The following is a 23,415-nucleotide window of genomic DNA, read 5'->3' on the forward strand; positions in this document are numbered from 1 at the left end:
ACTAGATTTTCCACCTCACTTGTCATGCATGGTTCCTTCACCCTACCATTCTTTATCTTTCTCACCGGGACAAATTTATCCCTAACATCCTGCAAGAGATCTCTAAACATCGACCACATGTCCATAGTACATTTCCCTACAAAAACATCATCCCAATTCACACCCACAAGTTCTAGCCTTATAGCCTCATAATTTGCCCTTCCCCAATTAAAAAATTTTCCTGTCCTCTCTGATTCTATCCAAGGTAATGCTAAAGGCCAGGGAGCGGTGGTCACTGTCCCCCAGATGCTCACCCACTGAGAGATCTGTGACCTGACCCGGTTCATTACCAAGTACTAGATCTAGTATGGCGTTCCCCCTGGTCGGCCTGTCCACATACTGTGACAGGAATCCGTCCTGGATACACTTAACAAACTCTGCCCCATCTAAACCCTTGGAACTAATCAGGTGCCAATCATTATTAAGGAAGTTAAAGTCACCCATGTTAACAACCCTGTTATTTTTGCACCTTTCCAAAATCTGCCTCCCAATCTGCTCCTCACTCGGTATCTCTGCTGCTATGGGAGTCATAGAAGTCATTGGAGCTTGATAGGTTCCGGGGAAATGCAGGAAAACAGGGTTGAGCAGGATAATAAATCAGCCATGATGGAATAGCAGAGCAGACTCAATGGGCTGAATGGCTTAATTCTGCTCCTATATCTTATGTTCTTATAGGGGTGAGGCAGGAGGTAAAAGGGGGTAGAGGTCACACATGAACAGAGCACAGCCTGCAGTAGTGGGGAGGTTGCAGAGGGGAGTGAGGTGGGGTATTTCCACACAGTGAGAGACTGGCAGACACAGCTCACATTCTTCAGAACAGAGGGCACCGTCTGGAGGATTAACAGACACATCCAACAGTGTGAGTGGCCAGGGCAGTGGGAAACAGGAGAGCACACTGATCTTCACACAGACAGACTGACTGGGAGGCACACACACACAGACAAAGCTGAAGGAACTGGAAGCATCTTGCTGGGTTCCTCCAGCATTTTGTGGTTATAGCTCAATAAAGTTGCCGTACAATTTGATTGTGTGGTTAAGAAGGTGTATGGTGTTGGGGATTGTGTTCCAGAGCCACAAGGTAATGTTGCAGCTCTAAAAAACCCTTGTTCAACCCCACTTGGAGTTCAGTTCATTTCCAGTCGCTTCTGATGGGAAGGATGTGGATGCTTTTGAGAAGGTGCATAGATATTGAGAGAGCTACGTCCTTTCTCTGGAGTGACGGAGGATGAGAGGTTACTTGATAGAGGTGTAAAACATGATAAGAGGCATTGATAGAGTGGATATCCAGAGACTTCTTCCCAGGGTGGAACTGGCTAATACAAGGGAGTATAATTTTAATGTGTATAGGGAGATGTGTGGTTTTTTTTACACAGAGAGTGGCAGGAGCTTGGAACAGCTTGCCATGGTTGTGGTAGAGGCAGAGACATTAAGGACATTTAAGAGATCCCTAGGGACATGGATGAGAGAAAAATAGAGGGCTATGTGGGAGGGAAGGGTTAGTTTGATCTTAGAAAGGTCAGCACAACATTGCAGGCCGAAGGGACGGTACTGTTCTATGTTCTATTTCCAGTATCTGCAGAATCTCATTGTTGTCTTTGTAGAAACAGACCTGTGACTGATGTCTCCTCCACCCTCCCTACCCCTCCCTTTAGAGTGGGGGTGTGAGGAACAGGGAGACCCTCGGAGTACTCGGAGGTGCTGTGTGGCTAGTCATAGCTGCAAAGCTGGAATGAGGGTTAGTAGGGACCGATCGGGCCAAGCAGTCTCTCACCCTGTCACGTCTTCTCACCCCTCCTTCTGTCCCTGTGCAGAGTAGGAATGAGGTCTGCAACTGGGCTGGTCAGAAATTGGGATGAGGAGCATTGCTGAGTAAAGATTCCCACTTCGGACGGGAAGATTGTGGTTGGGGGAAGGTTGGAAGGGAGACAGGGCTACATCAGCCTGGGTGAGGCAGAGGGTGTTCTTCTCCAGCTGAGGGCTCACCCCAACACTCCAGCAGCAAGGAGGATGGTCGGTGCGCCAGCTAATGCCCCTGCATCGTGTGTGGGTTTACTTCATGCAGCACCAGCACACATCTGCTCCTCTTTCCTGCCTCTCTGGTTACGAGGATGTGTATCTGTGGTAAACTATATATATGTTGTAACTGGGTTAGCTGTCTGGACACGCCCCTCTGCTGACTGCTCCTGTGGCTCCTCCCACAGATCTCTGAATAAAGGCGATTGCACCATTGCTCACCCTCCTCAGTCCAGGGGCAGACACTCAGCATGGTGGAGGTCACCTTTTACTGCTAATAAAAGCCTTTCAGTATTTACTCTACTTCCAGTCTTCTGCAGTTATCGATGGTGCATCAGTGTCAAAGGTTTTTAAAATGATTGTGAACAAAGTGAGTTCTCAGATTGTTAAAAAAACGAGTTGCAGCTGGAACTCACCTCTGTCCGGGATGAGGCGGGCAGTTTTGGCAGGAGCTCGTCCACACTGCTGGTCAGTTGGCGAAGTTTCATCCCCACTGTCTGGATGCAGGAAGGAGAATATCAGGGTTTATGGAAAGGTACAACACTGAAAGAACTCACATCCACCACTTGTTCCATTCTCTGAGTGAAGGTCCCATTCATGTTCTCCTCAAATATTCTACCTTTTACCCTTAACCTATGACCTCTATTTCTAGTCTCAGCCAATCTCAGCAAAAAAAAAAGCCTGCTTGCATTTACCCTATGTATACCCCTCATAATTTTGTATGCCTCTATCAAATCTCCCCACATTCTCCTAAGCTCTAGGGAATAAACATTAGAACATAACGAACAGGAGCAGGAGTCGGCCATCTGGCCCGTCGAGCCTGCTCCACCATTCAATAAGATCATGGCTGGTCTGGCCATGGACTCATCTCCACCTACCTTCCCTTTCTCCATAACCCTTAATCTGCCTACTATGTAAAAATCTATCCAATCTTGTCTTAAATATATTTACTGAGGTAGCCTCCACTGCTTCATTGGGCAGAGAATTCCACAGATTCACCACTCTCTGGGAAAAGCAGTTCCTCCTCATCTCTGTCCTAAATCTACTCCCCTGAATCTTGAGGCTATGTCCCCTAGTTCTAGTCTCATCTACCAGTGGAAACAACTTTCCTACCTCTATCTTATCTATCCCTTTCCTAATTTTATATGTTTCTATGTGTTGGCGCGTGGCCAAATGGTTAAGGTGTCGGTCTAGTGATCTGAAGGTTGCTAGTTTGAGCCTCAGCTGAGGCAGCGTGTTGTGTCTTTGAGCAAGGCACTTAACCACACATTGCTCTGAAATGACACCGGTGCCAAGTTGTATCGGCCCTAGTGCCCTTCCCTTGGACAACATCAGTGGCGTGGAAAGGGGAGACTTGCAGCATGGGCAACTGCTGGTCTTCCATACAACCTTGCCAAGGCCTACGCCCTAGAAACCTGGAGACTAACGGATGCCTATATATGTTTCTATAAGATCTCCTCTCATTCTTCTGAATTCTGGCAGGTACAGGCCCAGGAGACTCAATCTCTCCGCATAGTCTAATCCCCTCATCTCTGAAATCAACCTGGTGAACCTATGCACCACCTCCAAAGCCAGTCTATACTTCCTCAAGTAAGGAGACCAGAACTGCATGCAGTTTTCCAGATGCGGCCTCACCAGTACCCTGTACAGTTGCAGTATAACCGCCCTGCTCTTAATCCCCCTAGCAATGAAGACCAGCATTCCATTTGCCTTCTTGATAGCCTGGGGTCCTGCCAAATCTCTTTTCTTGTCAACTCAGTTACCTTGATCCACAAGTTCACCCAATGAAAAATAACCCAGCTGATGATACTCCAAACACAAAATGCTGGAGGAACTTAGCAGGTCCGGCAGCGTCGATGGAAATTAATAGATATTCAACATTTTAGGCTGAGACATAGACATAGAAACATAGAAAACGTACAGCACAATACAGGCCCTTCGGCCCACAATGCTGTGCCGAGCATACAGTTACTTTAGAAATTACCTAGGGTTACCCATAGCCCTCTATTTTTCTAAGCTCCATGTACTTATCCAGGAGTCTCTTAAAAGACCCTATCGTATCTGCCTCCACCACCGTTGCCAGCAGCCCATTCCACGCACTCACTGCTCTCTGCATAAAAAACTTACCTTGACATCTCCTCTGAACCTACTTCCAAGCACCTTAAAACTGTGCCCTCTCGTGTTAGCCATTTCAGTCCTGGGAAAAAGCCTCTGACTATCTACACGATCAATGCCTCTCATCATCTTATACACCTCTATCAGGTCATCTCTCATCCTCCGTCGCTCTAAGGAGAAAAGGCCAAGTTCACTCAACCTATTCTCATAAGGCATGTTCCCCAATCCGGGTAACATCCTTGTAAATCTCCTCTGCACCCTTTCTATAGTTTCCACATCCTTCCTGTAGTGAGATGACAAGAACTGAACACAGTACTGCAAGTGGGGTCTGACCAGGGTCCTATATAGCTGTAACATTACCTCTCGGCTCTTAAATTCAATTCCATGATTGATGAAGGCCAATGCACCGTATGCCTTCTTAACCACAGAGTCAACCTGCGCAGCAGCTTTGAGTGTCCTATGGACTCAGACCCCAAGATCCCTCTGATCCTCCACACTGCCAAGAGTCTTTCCATTTATGCTATATTCTGCTATCATATCTGACCTACCAAAATGAACCACCTCACACTTATCTGGGTTGAACTCCACCTGCCACTTCTCAGCCCTGTTTTGCATCCTATTGATATCCCGCTGTAACCTCTGACAGTCCTCCACACTATCCACAACACACCCAACCTTTGGGTCATCAGCAAATTTACTAACCCATCCCTCCACTTCCTTATCCAGTTCATTTATAAAAATCACAAAGAGTAGGGGTCCCAGAACAGATCCCTGCGGCACACCACTGGTCACCAACCTCCATGCAGAATATGACCCGTCTACAACCACTCTTTGCCTTCTGTGGGCAAGCCAATTTTGGATCCACAAAGCAATGTCCCCTTGGATCCCATGCCTCCTTACTTTCTTAATAAGCCTTGCATGGGGTACCTTATCAAATGTCTTGATGAAATCCATAAGCACTACGTCTATGGCTCTACCTTCATCAATGTGTTTTGTCACATCCTTAAAAAATTTCAATCAGGCTCATAAGGCACGACCTACCTTTGACAAAGCCATGTTGACTATTCCTAATCATATTTTGCCTCTCCAAATGTTCATAAATCCTGCCTCTCAGGATCTTCTCCATCAATGTACCAACCACTGAAGTAAGACTCACTGGTCTATAATTTCCTGGGCTATCCCTACTCCCTTTCTTGAATAAGGGAACAACATCTGCAACCCTCCAATCCTCCGAAACCTCTCCCGTCCTCATTGATATTCTACAGGTCTGTGTGGAGACGTGCCACCAGCCCTCACCTTCACCAGGTGGACGTACTCATCAGTTGGCAGCTGGTAAACCTGGTTCTTCAGATGCAGCACGGCCTTCACCAGTTCCATCACCAACGGGTAGACCTTGTCATCAGTCCGGTCCAGGTTGGCTGTTGGAGCGGCCTGGATTGGCTGGGGTTGCAAAGCACAGAAGGGTTTTTGATCGGCCAGACCAAGGTTTGATCAGCATTCTAGTGGACAATGATAGTGGTGGGAGGGGTTCAATGTGAGGGATCAGACCTTGTGAGTATTTTGCGGTAGGAGAGGGGACACAGAGGGGGAAGGGGACACAGGTGGGGAATGGGACAGAGAGGGAGAGGGGACGAGGGGACATAGAGATGTTGAGGTGGACAGAGATGGGGAGAGGGACACAGAGATGGGGAGGGCTGACAGGGGGAGAGGGGACACAGATGGGGGAGGGTGACATGAGGAGTGGGACACAGAGACGGGGGGTGGGACACAGAGATGTAGAGTGGGACACAGAGATGGGGAACAGTTCGTGTTACACAATGTTGTGATGGAGCAATTAAATTAGTAATCAAATTCCCCTCTGCCTGCACAAAGTCCACTTCCCTCCATTCCCTGCTCATTTTGTATTCCAGTAAGATATTGGTGCCCTTGGCCTCTGTGGGTCCTATGGCGTTAACCAAAGTTGTTATAGTCTCTTTAATCTCATTTGTTTACAATTGCAAGACCCTACTGGACATTAAGAACTTAAAATACTGGACGTCTACCCTATCATTGGTGGAGAAAGGGAAGCAGTGGGACCTGGTCTGTCTCATGCCACTGAGAAGAGTCAATGCACGAAGGCGGTGTGCAGTCTAACAGCGAGTGATCATTCCAGTTGCTCTTGTTGTGATCACAAGACCCTGTTGGACATTGTCAATGTCCCATTCACTGATTTATTGGCAGATGGTGGGGGAGCTGTGTGGTCTCGGTCACAGCAAGGACTAGGCCTCAAGCTGAGGTGTCACCCATTTACAGGAGTCAGACAAACTTGGGTTGTTTACTCTGGAGTGGCAGAGGCTGAGAGGGGATCTGATGGAGGTTGATAAGATTATGAGAGAAAAAGAGTAGACAGACAGTATCTTTTCCTCAGGTTGAAATGTCTAATACCAGAGGGCATACATTTAGGGTGAGAGGGGTTAACCTCAAAGGAGATGTGAGGGGCAAGTTTTTTTTAAATTCAAAGAGTGGTGAGTGCACTGCATGGCATAGATACATTAGAGACATTTAAGAGGCTGTTTAGAAAGACATTGTAAGACCACAAGATATAGGACCAGAATTAGGCCATTTGGTCCATTAAGTCTGCTCCGCCATTTCATCATGGCTGATCCAATTTTCCTCTCAGCCCCAATCTCCTGCCTTCTCCCCATATCCCTTCATGCCCTGACCAATCAAGAATCTATCAATCTCTACCTTAAGTAAAGGTAAAGACCCAGCCTCTACAGCTGCCTATGGCAATGAATTCCACAAATTCACTACTCACTGGCTAAAGAAACACCTTCTCATCTCCATTCGGAAACATCCTCTCCACATCCACTCTATCAAGGCCTTTCACCATTCAATAGTTTCAATGAGGTCACCCCTCATTCTTCTGAATTCCAGTGAATACAGGGCCAGAATTATCAAACGCTCTTCATATGACAAGCCATTCAATCCCGGAAACATTTTCGTGAACTTCTTTGGAACCCTCTCCAGTTTCGGTACAGCTCTTCTTAGATAAGGTACCCAAACCTGCTCAAAATATCCCTAGTGAAGCCTCACCAGTGCTTTGTAAAGCCTCAGCATTACATCCTTGTTTTTATATTCTAGTTCTGCACACGTGGATAGGTAGAGAATACAGGGAGATGGACATTGTTTAGGCAGAAGAGATTTGTTTGAAGCAGTAATTAAATATCTCACTAATTAGTTGAGCCCACCACTGTGAGCCTCAGGGCCTGTTCCTGTTCTGCGTGTAGAATACACATGCTTCGTTCCAGGCACTCACCGGAGGGTTCTTCCTTGGGGGTTTCTCTGGGGCCACTGTGAACTCTGCTGTAAAGAGAGTCAATGAAATCAGTCTACACCGACAGTAACAAGCACACTCAAACACATATTAACACACCCACAAAGAAAACACACACACTCACCACTCTCACAAAGACACACACACACACACACACACACACACACACACACACATACACACAACCACTCGCACAAAGACACACACACAGAAAATGCACACGAACACACATTGACACACACACTCACACACACAACCCCGGGGTTTCTGTGTGTCAGTTTCCCACTGTATACGCTGATCCCTGTTCCAGGTCTGCTTCCACACCCTCCCCCCCCCCCCCCCGCTGGGGGTTTCTATGTGCCAGTTTTCCACTCTGTATTCCAATCCCTAATCCCAGTCTACACACCAGGGTTTCTCAGTGCCAGTTTCATGTTGCGTATTCATTCCCTGGCTCTACCACTCCAACATCCTGGGACAGAGATTCTTCTGACGGACATCACCTCCACGATGGGACCCAGGCAATTCCGAATTCCTGAAGTTGGACATTTTAGATCCAGGACCCTACTCCAAACTTTTAAGAATGGCTTACAAGTGTCTTCATTACAACTGGAAAATGTTTCAGAACAGACCGGAGGTGTTGGATCAGGGTTGGAGCAGGGAAACAAGTAAAAGAGGTCTGGGATGGCGTTGGGAAAAGGAAGAGTTATTGAGTTATGATTGGGAAGGTAGTTTGGCATTGGGTTTGGGATCAGGAATGAGGATTGGGAATGGATAACCAATGGGAGTGTGAATTGGATTGGGAGCAGGAAGGAGGATTGGGTATGGGATGAGGAATGGGCATGTGTATGGGTTTCGTAACAGAAAGCGTTTTTGGGAATGGGATTGGTCCGAGGAAGTGGGGTTTGGGAATAGGAGTAGGACCAGGAAGTGTGTTTGAGAATGGGATTGGAACCAGGAAGTGGGGTTTGGGAATGTGATTGCAACCAGGAAGTAGGGTTTGGAAATGGGATTGGGAGCAGGAGTGGGAATGTGGTGTGGGGATGGGAATTTGAATGGAATTGGATGTAAGGGTGGGATTGAGATTAGGAACAGAAAGGAGGTTTTGGGATTGGGAACAAGGTATGATGGGGAACTAGGAACATGACAAACCCATTTCAGCACAACATGTGTGTAGTTAATGTCTGCGGACTGTCGCACAGGACAGATCACCCGCGAAACTGGTACTCACTGTAACATGTCTCCTGGTCACTCTCCTGAGGAGAAAAACACAGACACATTAATTCATCAACTGTTACTTTATGAGCTGTCACCTCAGCAATCATCACCATCGTAATTGTCCCGTCAGTGATTGTCACCTCGGCAATCGTCACCTCAGCAATCATCACCATCGTAATTGTCCCGTCAGTGATTGTCACCTCGGCAATCGTCACCTCAGCAATCATCACCATCGTAATTGTCCCGTCAGTGATCGTCACCTCGGCAATCGTCATCTTGATAATCGTCACCTCGGCGATCATCACCTCAGGAGTTATCTCCTTGGCAATTGTCACAGGCAATTATCAGAACTATACACCAAAAAGACTGACAAGTGCAAAAGAAGATAAATCATGCAAATGATAAATAAATCGATAATAATATTGAGACCATGAGCTGTATAGGCCTTCAAGTTGTTTGCTCAGTTTCCTTGTTTCATACTTTGGTTGTTTGGCTTAGTCGCACAATTGTTTGGTTGTGGAAATGTTTGCTGATCAGTTGCACAATTGTTTAGTTGTTTGGTTAATATGCACAATTTGTCTTCTGTCAGTCTTTGGTGGGTATCGTTTAAACTCCATTCGATTATATTTCATCATTTTGCAGTAAATGAATCCCAGAGTTGTATATGGTGACACACACACACACACACTTTGATAATAAATTTACTTTGACTTTTGACGGTTTCTTACAAGAGGTTTGTGGAACTGACTGGCGATTTAAGGGCGAGCAACCTTTGTGTGACATTGAGTACAGGAGCAGGGAGGTACTACTGCAGTTGTACAAGGCCTTGGTGAGACCACACCTGGAGTATTGTGTGCAGTTTTGGTCCCCTAATCTGAGGAAAGACATCCTTGCCACAGAGGGAGTACAAAGAAGGTTCACCAGATTGATTCCTGGGATGGCAGGACTTTCATATGAAGAAAGACTGGATGAACTGGGCTTGTACTCGTTGGAATTTAGAGGATTGAGGGGGGATCTGATTGAAACGTATAAGATCCTAAAGAGATTGGACAGGCTAGATGCAGGAAGATTGTTCCCGATGTTGGGGAAGTCCAGAACGAGGGGTCACAGTTTGAGGATAAAGGGGAAGCCTTTTAGGACCGAGATTAGGAAAAACTTCTTCACACAGAGACTGGTGAATCTGTGGAATTCTCTGCCACAGGAAACAGTTGAGGCCAGTTCATTGGCTATATTTAAGAGGGAGTTAGATATGGCCCTTGTGGCTACGGGGATCAGGGGGTATGGAGGGAAGGCTGGTACAGGGTTCTGAGTTGGATGATCAGCCATGATCATAATAAATGGCTGTGCAGGCTCGAAGGGCCGAATGGCCTACTCCTGCACCTATTTTCTATGTTTCTATGTTTCTATTTATTCCCGGCGACACACCCCTGAACTGTGAAAGGTTTAGTTGGCACAGTGAGGACAGTCTCAGTGGGTGCAGGGTAAAACCTGCCATCATTCACACATAAATATGCATTTACTTCGAAAGCAGGTGCCATTGAAGAAGGCCTTACATTTTGTGACTGGCTGTCATTCGGAGCCTAGGAGAGAGAGAAGAACGAGAGTGAATTCAAACAGCAGGACAAGACAATAGAACATCGAACAGTACAGCACAGGAAAAGGCTCTTCAGCCCACAATGTTGTGCCAAGCCAAGTAAATTAATAATTCAATGGCCAGCTAAACTAATTCCTTCTCCCTACACAATGTCCATATCCTTCCAATTTCCTCACATCCATGTGCCTTGCTAAACGCCACTTAGAAGTCTCTAATGTATCTCCTTCACCGCCACCCCAGGCATAGCATTCCAGGCACCCACCAATCTGTGTTAAAAAAAACTGCCTCTCAAATCTTCTTTCAAATTACCCCCCTCACCTAAAATGCAACCCTCTGGTATTAGACATTTCAACTCTGGGAGAAAGATACTGTCTGTCTGCTCTCTCTACCCTTCTTATAACCTTATAAACTTCTTGGCCTGAAGAAGAACAATCTGGTTTTAAGAAGGTGCTCGGGACTATCCCTGGATTTATCTGTTTGACAATCCAGAACAAGATCATTTTAGCTACTTCTGAAGTCAAAGTGAGCCATCACCCAGGGATAATATGTAGAATAGTTAACTTTAAACTTTGCCTTAGGGAGGCTGCAGAGGAGGTTCACTGAGAGATGTTGCCAGCATGTCTCATGAGGAAAGTTTGAGTGAGTATTGGTGAAGGAGGGTGAGAGATGTCATGACAGAGGTGTTCTATGTTCTAGAAGATCCAGAGTCTTCCCAACACCTTAGTCCATTGTCTTCCATCAGGATTGTTCCACCCACTGCCTCAGAGTCAGATCTCGCAACGAGATTCAGCAATAATGCAATGACAGAGATGGGCCAGAGGGCCTAATTCTGCTCCTATGGTCTTATGGTTGGGGTTTAGTAGACAGTGAAGAAGACTATCAAAGCTTGCAGCAGGATCTGGACCAGCTGGTGAAACGGGCTGAGAAATGGCAAGTGTGAGATGTTGTACTTTGAGAAGACAAACCAGGGTAGGACTTACACAATGAACAGTATGCCACTGAGGACCTTGGCAGTAGGACAGCGGGATCAGGAATACAGTTCTACAGGTTGTGTAGTGGTTAGCACAATACTATTACAGCAGGGCCACTGGATTTCGGAGTTCAGTTCCACTGCTATCTACAAGGAGTTTGCACAGTCTCCCTGTGACCGAGTGTTCTGGTTTCATCCCACAGTCCGAAACATACCAGTTAGAAGGTTAATTGGTCATTGCAAATTGTCCTGTGATTAGGCTTGGTTAAATAGGTGGGTTACATAGAAACATAGAAAACCTACAGTGCAACACAGGCCCTTCGGCCCACAATGCTGTACTGAACATGAACTTACTTTAGATATTACCTAGGGTTACACATAGCCCTCTATTTTTCTAAGCTGCATACACCTATCCAGTAGTTTCTTAAAGGACCCTATCGTATCCACCTCCACCACTGTCGCCGGCAGCCCATTCCGTGTACCCACTACTCTCTGCGTAAAAAAGTTACCCCTGACATCTCCTCTCTACCTACTTCCAAGCACCTTAAAACTGTGCTTTCTCATGTTAGCCATTTCAGCCCTGGGGAAAAATCCCCGGGCTGCTGGGCACTGTGTTGTGTTCGATCTGAACCCCTGGGTTGCTGGAGAGTGGGGTGTGTTTGATCTGAACCCCTGGGTTATGGGCAGTGCGGTGTGTTCGATCTGAACCCCTGGGTTGCTGGAGAGTGGGGTGTGTTTGATCTGAACCCCTGGGTTATGGGCAGTGCGGTGTGTTCGATCTGAACCCCTGAGTTGCTGGAGAGTGAGGTGTGTTTGATCTGAACCCCTGGGTTGCTGGAGAGTGGGGTGTGTTTGATCTGAACCCCTGGGTTGCTGGAGAGTGGGGTGTGTTTGATCTGAACCCCTGGGTTATGGGCAGTGCGGTGTGTTCGATCTGAACCCCTGCGTTGCTGGAGAGTGGGGTGTGTTTGATCTGAACCCCTGGGTTATGGGCAGTGCGGTGTGTTCGATCTGAACCCCTGGGTTGCTGGAGAGTGAGGTGTGTTTGATCTGAACCCCTGGGTTGCTGGGCAGTGGGGTGTGTTTGATCTGAACCCCTGGGTTGCTGGGCAGTGGGGTGTGTTTGATCTGAACCCCTGGGTTGCTGGGCAGTGGGGTGTGTTCGATCTGAACCTCTAGGTTGCTGGGCAGTGGGGTGTGTTCGATCTGAACCCCTGGGTTGCTGGACAGTGGGGTGTGTTCGATCTGAACCCCTGGGTTGCTGGGCAGTGGGGTGTGTTCGATCTGAACCCCTGGGTTGCTGGGCAGTGGGGTGTGTTTGATCTGAACCCTGGGTTGCTGGGCAGTGGGGTGTGTTTGATCTGAACCCCTGGGTTGCTGGAGAGTGGGGTGTGTTCGATCTGAACCCCTGGGTTGCTGGGCAGTGGGATGTGTTCGATCTGAACCCCTGGGTTGCTGGGCAGTGGGGTGTGTTTGATCTGAACCCTGGGTTGCTGGGCAGTGGGGTGTGTTCGATCTGAACCCCTGGGTTGCTGGAGAGTGGGGTGTGTTCGATCTGAACCCCTGGGTTGCTGGGCAGTGGGGTGTGTTCGATCTGAACCCCTGGGTTGCTGGGCAGTGGGGTGTGTTCGATCTGAACCCCTGGGTTGCTGGGCAGTGGGGTGTGTTCGATCTGAACCCCTGGGTTGCTGGGCAGTGGGGTGTGTTTGATCTGAACCCCTGGGTTGCTGGAGAGTGGGGTGTGTTCGATCTGAACCCCCGGGTTGCTGGGCAGTGGGGTGTGTTCGATCTGAACCCCTGGGTTGCTGGAGAGTGGGGTGTGTTCGATCTGAACCCCTGGGTTGCTGGAGAGTGGGGTGTGTTTGATCTGAAGGGCCTGTTCCATACTGTATTAAAATAATTTCTTAAAAGTGGTGACACAGGTAGAAGGGGTTGTAAAGAGAATTATTAGCACATTGGTCTTTCTGAATCAATGTATTGAATACAGGAGATGGGATGTTATGCTGAAGTTGCGTAAGATGTTGGTGAGTCCGAATTTGGAGTGCTGTGTGCTCTTCTGATCACTGACCTACAGGAAAAATGTAAATGAGATGGAAAGAGTGCAGAGAAAGTTAACAAGGATGTTGCCCGGATTTGAGGGCCTGAGGTACAGGGAAAGGTTCAAAAGGTTTGGACTTTATTCCCTGGGATGTAAGGGAATGACGGGAGATTTGATAGAGGTATATAAAATCATGAGGGGTATAGTTGGGGTAAATCCAGCCAGGCGTTTTCCACTGAGGTTGAGTGGGACAACAACGAAAGGTCAGAGGTTAAGAGTGAAAAGTACACAGTTTCAGGGGAACTTGAGGGAAAACATCTTCACTCAGGGGGTCGTGTGAGTGTGGAACGTGCTGCCAGTGGAAGCGGTGGATGTGGAGATCGATTTCAAAATGCAAGAGAAATGTGGATAGGTTAGTGGATGGTAGGGACATGGAGGACTATGGTATAGGTAGGGTGATGGGACGAGGCATATTAATGTTTGGCATGAGCTGAAGGGCTTGTTTCTCTACGACACTATGGAGGGGAGCAGCCAAATGGGAGAGTGGTGTGATTATGTGGGTGCCTTACCAGTAGTTTCTCCTCCTTCTCCAGCCACTTCCTGTCCTCCGCCATTTCCCGTTGCTGCTGTTTGATCCTCTCCTGCAGTTTGGCTTGTTCCAACTCCCACAGTCTCTGCGTATCTTCCTTGTTGTTAATCTCTCCGATGAAATCCGCTTCCTAAAGAAACAGAGAGGTATGGTCAGATTCAGTCTGAAATGCTGGGGGCCAACAATCTCGGTGCTCCTTTGAAAAATTAGAATGAGGAGAAGGACCTTGAATGATGTGTAACGTAGAAGATGGATAAGTGCAAATGTTCATACGATGCAGGTGTCTAAACCAGATGTATAGGTGTGGAAAACAACTTATTACTACTCTGTGGGTAAACACTGACCACGTCTCTTTAGGTAAACACTCCCCACGGCTCTGTGGGTAAACACTCCCCACGTCTCTGTGGGTAAACACTCCCCACGTCTCTGTGGGTAAACACTGACCACGTCTCTGTGAGTAAACACTCCCCACGGCTCTGTGGGTAAATACTCCCCCATGGCTCTGTGGGTAAACACTGACCACGGCTCTGCGGGTAAACACTCCCCACGGCTCTGCGGGTAAACACTCCCCACGGCTCTGCGGGTAAACACTCCCCCACGTCTCTGCGGGTAAACACTCCCCACGGCTCTGCGGGTAAACACTCCCCACGGCTCTGCGGGAAAACACTCGCCACGTCTCTGCGGGTAAACACTCGCCACGTCTCTGCGGGTAAACACTCCCCACGGCTCTGTGGGTAAACACTCCCCCACGGCTCTGTGGGTAAACACTGACCACGTCTCTGTGGGTAAACACTCCCCACGGCTCTGTGGGTAAACACTGACCACGTCTCTGTGGGTAAACGCTCCCCACGTCTCTGTGGGTAAACGCTCCCCACGTCTCTGTGGGTAAACACTGACCACGTCTCTGTGGGTAAACACTCCCCACGGCTCTGTGGGTAAACACTGACCACGTCTCTGTGGGTAAACACTCCCCACGGCTCTGTGGGTAAACACTCCCCACGGCTCTGTGGGTAAACACTGACCACGTCTCTGTGGGTAAACACTCCCCACGGCTCTGTGGGTAAACACTCCCCACGGCTCTGTTGGTAAACCCTCGCCACGTCTCTGCAGGTAAACACTGACCACGTCTCTGCGGGTAAACACTCGCCACGTCTCTGTGGGTAAACACTCCCCCACGTCTCTGCGGGTAAACACTCCCCACGTCTCTGCGGGTAAACACTGACCACGGCTCTGTGGGTAAACACTCGCCACGTCTCTGTGGGTAAACACTCCCCACGGCTCTGTGGGTAAACACTCCCCACGTCTCTGCGGGTAAACACTGACCACGTCTCTGCGGGTAAACGCTCCCCACGGCTCTGAGGGTAAACGCTCCCCACGGCTCTGCGGGTAAACGCTCCCCACGGCTCTGCGGGTAAACGCTCCCCACGTCTCTGTGGGTAAACACTGACCACGGCTCTGCGGGTAAACACTCCCCACGTCTCTGCGGGTAAACACTCCCCACGGCTCTGCGGGTAAACCCTCGCCACGTCTCTGCGGGTAAACACTGACCACGTCTCTGCGGGTAAACACTCGCCACGTCTCTGTGGGTAAACACTCCCCCACGTCTCTGCGGGTAAACACTCCCCACGTCTCTGCGGGTAAACACTGACCACGGCTCTGTGGGTAAACACTCGCCACGTCTCTGCGGGTAAACACTCCCCACGGCTCTGCGGGTAAACACTCCCCACGGCTCTGCGGGAAAACACTCGCCACGTCTCTGCGGGTAAACACTCGCCACGTCTCTGCGGGTAAACACTCCCCACGGCTCTGTGGGTAAACACTCCCCCACGGCTCTGTGGGTAAACACTGACCACGTCTCTGTGGGTAAACACTCCCCACGGCTCTGTGGGTAAACACTGACCACGTCTCTGTGGGTAAACGCTCCCCACGTCTCTGTGGGTAAACGCTCCCCACGTCTCTGTGGGTAAACACTGACCACGTCTCTGTGGGTAAACACTCCCCACGGCTCTGTGGGTAAACACTCCCCACGGCTCTGTGGGTAAACACTCCCCACGGCTCTGTGGGTAAACACTGACCACGGCTCTGCGGGTAAACACTCCCCACGTCTCTGTGGGTAAACACTCCCCACGGCTCTGTTGGTAAACCCTCGCCACGTCTCTGCGGGTAAACACTGACCACGTCTCTGCGGGTAAACACTCGCCACGTCTCTGTGGGTAAACACTCCCCCACGTCTCTGCGGGTAAACACTCCCCACGTCTCTGCGGGTAAACACTGACCACGGCTCTGTGGGTAAACACTCGCCACGTCTCTGTGGGTAAACACTCCCCACGGCTCTGTGGGTAAACACTCCCCACGGCTCTGCGGGTAAACGCTCCCCACGTCTCTGTGGGTAAACGCTCCCCACGTCTCTGTGGGTAAACACTGACCACGGCTCTGCGGGTAAACACTCCCCACGTCTCTGCGGGTAAACACTCCCCACGGCTCTGCGGGTAAACCCTCGCCACGTCTCTGCGGGTAAACACTGACCACGTCTCTGCGGGTAAACACTCGCCACGTCTCTGTGGGTAAACACTCCCCCACGTCTCTGCGGGTAAACACTCCCCACGTCTCTGCGGGTAAACACTGACCACGGCTCTGTGGGTAAACACTCGCCACGTCTCTGTGGGTAAACACTCCCCACGGCTCTGTGGGTAAACACTCCACACGTCTCTGTGGGTAAACACTGACCACGTCTCTGCGGGTAAACACTCCCCACGGCTCTGCGGGTAAACACTCCCCACGTCTCTGCGGGTAAACACTCCCCACGGCTCTGCGGGTAAACCCTCGCCACGTCTCTGCGGGTAAACACTCCCCACGTCTCTGCGGGTAAACACTCCCCTCGTCTCTGCGGGTAAACACTGACCATGACTCTGTGGGTAAACACTCCCCCACGTCTCTGTGGGTAAACACTCCCCACGACTGTGGGTAAACACTCCCCTCGTCTCTGTGGGTAAACACTCCCCACGTCTCTGTGGGTAAACACTCCCCCACGGCTCTGTGGGTAAACACTGACCACGACTCTGTGGGTAAACACTCCCCCACGTCTCTGTGGGCAAACACTCCCCACGACTCTGTGGGTAAACACTCCCCACGACTCTGTGGGTAAACACTCCCCTCGTCTCTGTGGGTAAACACTCCCCACGGCTCTGTGGGTAAGCACTCCCCACGTCTCTGTGGGTAAACACTCCCCCACGGCTCTGTGGGTAAACACTCCCCACGTCTTTGTGGGTAAACACTCCCCTCGTCTCTGTGGGTAAACACTGACCACGGCTCTGTGGGTAAACACTCCCCACGTCTCTGTGGGTAAACACTGACCACGACTCTGTGGGTAACCTGTCACCATTTCTCTGTGGACAACTCTTACTTCTACTCTGTTGTTCACCACTCACCACTACCTTGTTTGGATATCTAGTCCCTACTCTGAACTTACTGCGTAATGCTCATCCAACATTATGGGCCCCCATCTCCCAGGACAAGCCCTATTTTCACTGCTACCATTGTACCGGAGACTGAGGCTCCACACTCAGTATTTCAGTAACAACTTCTTGCCATGTATCATCAGATTTACCTCGCTGGTTTTTCCCTTTCTTTTGTATTGCTTATTTAAATATAATTTTTATTTGTACTTATTGTAATTTATAGATTTTATTGTTATGTCTTGCCATGTCCAGCTGCTGCACCACTACAAATTTTACAATATATTCCGATGACGTTAAAGTTGATTCTAAGTCTGATTCAGAGTCACTTTCAAGGATCCATTACAACCCCTGTAGCACACACAAAATGCTGGATGAACTCTGCAGGCCAGGCAGTGTCTGTGGAAGAGCCCTGCTCCTATCCTGCTGAATGGTCTCAGCTTTACTTTTCTCCATAGATGCTGCCTGGCCTGCTGAGTTCCTCCGGCACTTTGTGTGTCTTGCTTGGATTTCCAGCATCTTCTCTTGTTTTCAATTACAACCCCTCTTCTCAGTATTATTTTATTTGCACCGTTTGTCTTCTTTTGCACTTTGTTTTTTTTTGTCTATTAATGTAAATGGACTTTCTAATCTTTGAATAAACCAATTACAATTGCATATTCCCACTCCCTTCCGTGTGAAAAATGCCCCACTTGGAGATTAGGTGTGTCCTCTCTCATCTTTAATCTATGTCCTGTGACTTCCTGACCCTGTGGAAGAAACTCTGACTGTCCAATGTATCCCCTAATAATTTTAATAAGATCACCTCTCAGCTTCATCTGCCCAGGGAATCATGTCCCAACCTGTCAAGCCCCTCCTTACAGCTTCAGCCTTCAGTCCTATTACATCCTTGGGAATCTCTTCTACATCCTCTCCAACCTGATGACAGCCTTTCTGTCGTTGAGTAACCAGACTGTACATGCCAGTCCAAATGTGGCCTTGCCAATGCCTTGTACAGCTGTATCAGAACCGTGTGTGTGTGTGTGAACTCAGTACCCTATCCAGTGAAGGCACATGTGCCAAACACCTGCTTCACCATCTCTAATTTCAGGGGACGTGGCAGAAGGCTGGTTTGACAATTGCCGTTACCATTATTGTCAATTACTTTATTTTTTATACAAATCGTTATAATGATTGAATGTAGTTGATTTTTGTTGTATGTTGTACCCTGACTGACACACCCTAGCAAACTCCTCATGCAGGTAAATGTACATGGCAAATGAAATTGACCCTTGATCTTTGATGTGCACTCACACTCACACTCACACGGGTGATACGATAAGTGCAGCACATAGCAGCTCCGGTGATCGGAGTTCAATTCCAAACGCAGTCCGTAAGGAGTTTATACATTCTCCCCGCGACTGTGTGGTTTCCTCCGGGTGCTCCCGTTTCCTCTCATACGGGTTAGAGTTGGTCACTTGTGGACATGCTATGTTGGCACCAAAGTTGCGGTGACACCTGCGGGCTGTCCCAGCACGTATCTGAGACCGTATCCATCATTGATACAAACAACACATTTCACTGTATGTTTCAATGTTCCTGTAACAAATGAAACTAATCATTCTACACACACGTACAAACACGGACAGATACACACACCGCTGCAACACGTACACACACACACACACACACACACACACACACACCACTGCAACACAAGTCCAGACACAAGCAGGCTGCTTACCCGCATACTGAGCCTTCTGAACGGCTTTGTGGGGCCGGGACTGGTCTCTGTGGAGTCCCCTGGGGCCTCGTTACTGGGTGAGCAGGGGATGTGAGGTGAGCTGGCACACAGCGACTCAGGAACCTGAGCGAGGCAGACGACACACAGATCAAAGCAGTCAGTGACGAGGCAGGACACACAGAGAAAGCACACAGGAGCATAGGGAGCCAGCACATTGTGGCTCGACAACAGGTGACCACAGCGTCATCTCTCTCCTCCACATTGAAGTCCGGCTGACATTGAATCTGTAAGCAAGGACTGGTAAAGCACAGACCTAACAGATGGATGCAGTTCGACAAAACACAGTGAACTGCCTTCTCCTGTGGAACCTCCCACCCTGCTCCTCCGGCACTTCGCAGTGGCCTTGGAGCAGCCTAGCCCCTCAGCACTGACAAGACAAGAGGCCAACACCGCTGTTGTCTGGGAGGTTTCTCCAAGGTCTGAGGAATGCTTGTGAAGAGATCCATAATCTTACAAACCTGGCAGACAGATCCCATGAAAATCTCAGCTACTGCTGGCCATTCAGCTCATCAGACAGATGCTGGCCTGTCTCTCCCTCCCTCGTCTGAGATGCACATAACAGTAGAACATCAGGACTAGGAGCAGGAGGTGGCCATTTAGCCCATCGAGCTTGCTCCACCATTCAATAAGAACATGGCTAATCTGGCCGTGGACTCACTCCAGCTACCCGCCCTTTCCCCAGAACCCTCAATTCCCCTGCAGTGCAGAAATCTCTGTATCTTCATTGAGAAAGCCTCAACTGCTTCCCTGGGCAGTGAATTCTGTAGATTCACTACTCTCGAGGAAAAACAGTTCCTTCTCAGGGAAATCGTTTTAAGGTGCTTGGAAGCAGGTATTTAGGGGATGTCGGGATTAAGTTTTTCACATGGAGAGTGATGGGTGTGCGGAATGCACTGCCGGCGACAGTGGTAGAGAAGGATGCAATGCGGTCTTTTAAGAGACTCTTAGATAGGTACATGGAGCTTAGAAAAATAGAGGGCTATGCGGTAGGGAAATTCTAGGCAGTTTCTAGAGTGAATAACATGGTCAGCATAACATTGTGGGCCAAAGGGCCTGTAATGTGCTGTAAATTTCTATGTTCTCAGCTCAATCCTGAATCTATTCCCCCGAACCTTGAGGCTCTGTCCCCCAGTTCTCGTCTCACTCACCAAAGGAAACAATTTTCCTGCCTCGATCTAATCTATCCATATCATAATTTTATATGTTTCTATCAGATTCCCTCTCATTCTTTCGAATTCCAGTGAGTACAGTCCTAGGTGACTCAATCTTTCCTCATAGTCTAACCCCTCACCTCCGGAACTATCTTGGTGAATCTCCTCAGCACCACCTCTTCTTTCATTTCCTCTATTCCATTTCTCCTTCCTTCACACTGCCCAACAGGCCTGTCTCCTTCCTTTCCAACCCTCCCCTCATACAGATAAGATCAAGACCTCATGGGAAATTAGCAACAGAAGTCAGCCGGTCATTCCGAAACTTCAGAGTAGACACAGGATCTGCTCAACCTCTTCATGGGACATAGACCAGTCCAGCAGAGGAACAGGCCCTTTGGCTTACAGCTGGACAGAACCAACTACATGAGTAATCAAATGGCCAATCCCTTCTGCCTACACAATGTCCACATCCTTCGATTTTCCCCACATCTAGCTGGCTCTATCACCATCACTTTCCAGGCACTCACCGCTCTCTTGTGTGAAAAATCTTGCCCCTCACATTTCCTTTAAAAGTACCTCATCTCGCCTTAAATGCATGCCCTCTGGTATAAGACATTTCAACCCTGAGAAATAGATACTCTCTCTATGCCTCTCATAATCTTGTAAACCTCTATCAGAGGTACTATACTTGAACATATACTGTAAGGACATATTCGGTACAGCATTGTGGGCCGAAGGGCCTGTATTGTGCTGCAGGTTTTCTATGTTTCTGTGTATCTATCTTCCGTCAACCTCTGCAGATCCACAGAAAACAATCTACGTTTGTCCAACCTCTCATTACAGCACACACCCTCTAAAACTGATAATATCCCAGTGAACCTCTTCTGCAGCCTCAGCATCCTTCCTATAAAGGGGGAAACAAGACCTGTATGCAACACTGCAGATGCAGCTTAACTAGAGTTTTATAAAACTGCAACTTAACTTCCTGACTTTTGAACTCAGTGTCTTGACTAAGTAAAGGCAAGCATGCCGTATGCCTTCCTAACCACCCTAGCAGCCTTTGTAGCCACTTTCAGGTAACTATGAACCTAGACTCCAAGATCACTCTGCTCATCAACACTGTTAAGGGCCTTGCCCTGAACAGTGTGCTGTCTCTTCCTTCACAGGATAATCCCCGGGTCCAGCAACCTCTCCGGTGAATTTATGCCGTACTTATTGTTGAGGCCTCATTGACAGCCCCTTGTAGACAAAGAGTGAACAGTTCCTATAGGATCCACCACTGTGTCCCTGGAGTACTTCCCTGCTCAAGTATCGTCCTCCTGAAATGGGTCACTCCAGCAAGTCCTCAAACCTCCAAGAGCTGAGATAATGTGGGGTGGAGCTTGATGGTAATATTAACTGCGGGCAAGAGAAATAATTGAGAAGACATTCTCAGTGCCTTAACTCCCCTCCCTCTGATCTCAGAGAGAGCATCACCAGTCCAGATCTCTAGCCCACCATAATCGTACTGGTCTGGGCATTGGACAGGGTCCAGAAGAATCATTTCAAGAATGAAAGGGTTAATGAATGGGGAGCGTTTGATGTCTCTGGGCCTGTACTCGCTGTGGTTCAGAAGTGGGGATTGCAGTGAAAACTATTGAACAGTGAAAGGCCTAGAAAGGGTAAATGTGGAGAGGATATTTCCTATAGTGGGGGAGTTTGGGACCAAAGGACACGCCTCAGAATAGAAGTGTGTCCCTGGAACAAAGTTGCAGCAGAATTTAATCAGCCAGAGGGTGGTAGATCTGTGGAATTAATTGCCATTGAAGGCTGTGGAGGCCAAATGATTAAATATATTTAAAATGGAGGTGGATAGATTCTTGATTAGTCAGGCTGTCAAAGGTTACAGAGAGAAGGCAGGAGAGTGTGTTGAGAGAGGTAATTGACGAAATGGTGGAGCAGACTCAATGGGCCGAATGGCCTAATCCTGCTCCTATGTATTATGGTCTCATGGAATGCCACCTGACCATATCCCTGGCCCCATAACCCTCTTGATCCGAGCCTTCCACTTACAATGAAGGGCTGTCCCGTAAACCCACCGAAACAGGTTTCCCCAGCATTGGCACCTACTTGGAACTGAAGCCCCGGATTCAGAAATGCCATTCCAGGTGGATTCTTTGCAAATACTCTTGTTCTTGATGGCTGGAACAGAAAATATTGAAACCAATTTAAAAATAGATGAGTAGGATACCATTCCATCCGTGAAATATGTAATACGATCATCTCTGATCTGTCCCCCAGGTCTCACCTCCTCTTTGTCCTCATTCCCCTCTGCCTGCTTTTTTTTGCAAAAATACCCACCCCTCTTTTACATATATCTAATGGTATGGATTTCAGTAAGGCATTTGACAAGGTTCCCCATGGTAGACTCATTCAGAAAGTCAAGAGGCACGGGATCCAAGGACATTTGGAAGTGTGGATAGAGAATCAGTTTGCCCACAGAAAGCAGTGTGTATTTGTAGATAGAGAATTTTCTGCCTGGAGGTTGGTGACCAGGGGTGTTCCACAGGGATCTATTCTAGCTTTCCTGCTCTTTGCGACGCTTATAAATGATTTGGATGAGGAAGTGGCAAAGGACATGGAACTTGGTGCAGTTGTCAATAGTGTAGAAGATTGCCATATATTACAACAGGACAATCACAAGGTGCAGAACTGTGCTGGGAAGTGGCAGATGGAGTTCAACCCAGAAAACGTGGAATGGTTCACTTTGAAAGCCCAAATTTGAAGGCAGAATACAGGGTTAATGGAAGGATTCTTAACAGTGTGGAGGAACAGGGGAATCTTGGGGACCACGCCTATAGATCCCTCAAAGTTGCCCCACACATTCATAGGGTGGTTAAGGCATGTGGTGTGTTGGCCTTCAATCACCGAGGAACCGAATTCAGCCGCAAAGTAATGTTGCAGCTCTATAAAACCCTGGTTAGACTGCACTTGGAGTATCGTGTTCAGCGTTGGTCGCCTCATGATAAGAAGGATGTGGAGGCTTCAGAGAGGGTAGAGAGGAGATTTACTAGGATGCTGCCTGGATCAGAGAGCGTGCACAGGAGATTTACCAGGATGTTGTCTGGATTAGAGACGGTGCTGAGGAGATTTACCAG

General features: G+C 48.5%; 1 protein-coding gene across 4 annotated transcripts in view; it reads right to left on the minus strand.

Moving 5' to 3' along the window:
* ptk2ba (protein tyrosine kinase 2 beta, a) overlaps positions 1–23,415 on the minus strand; it is a 212,456-nt gene that overhangs the window by 9,415 nt on the left and 179,626 nt on the right. For 2 of the 4 annotated variants that reach the window (XM_063055389.1, XM_063055390.1), the window contains exons 23-30: positions 22,388–22,459; positions 19,068–19,190; positions 13,870–14,019; positions 10,252–10,278; positions 8,712–8,736; positions 7,466–7,512; positions 5,464–5,607; positions 2,469–2,549 (exon numbers count right to left, since the gene is read on the minus strand). In XM_063055389.1, coding sequence (XP_062911459.1) covers positions 2,469–2,549; positions 5,464–5,607; positions 7,466–7,512; positions 8,712–8,736; positions 10,252–10,278; positions 13,870–14,019; positions 19,068–19,190; positions 22,388–22,459 — 669 coding nt within the window. The remainder of the gene's footprint in view (positions 1–2,468; positions 2,550–5,463; positions 5,608–7,465; positions 7,513–8,711; positions 8,737–10,251; positions 10,279–13,869; positions 14,020–19,067; positions 19,191–22,387; positions 22,460–23,415) is intronic. The other 2 variants (XM_063055391.1, XM_063055392.1) reach the window with 2 other exon arrangements.

Source organism: Mobula hypostoma, chromosome 8 (assembly GCF_963921235.1).
Source record: "Mobula hypostoma chromosome 8, sMobHyp1.1, whole genome shotgun sequence".
In the NCBI taxonomy this organism is placed as follows: domain Eukaryota; kingdom Metazoa; phylum Chordata; class Chondrichthyes; order Myliobatiformes; family Myliobatidae; genus Mobula; species Mobula hypostoma.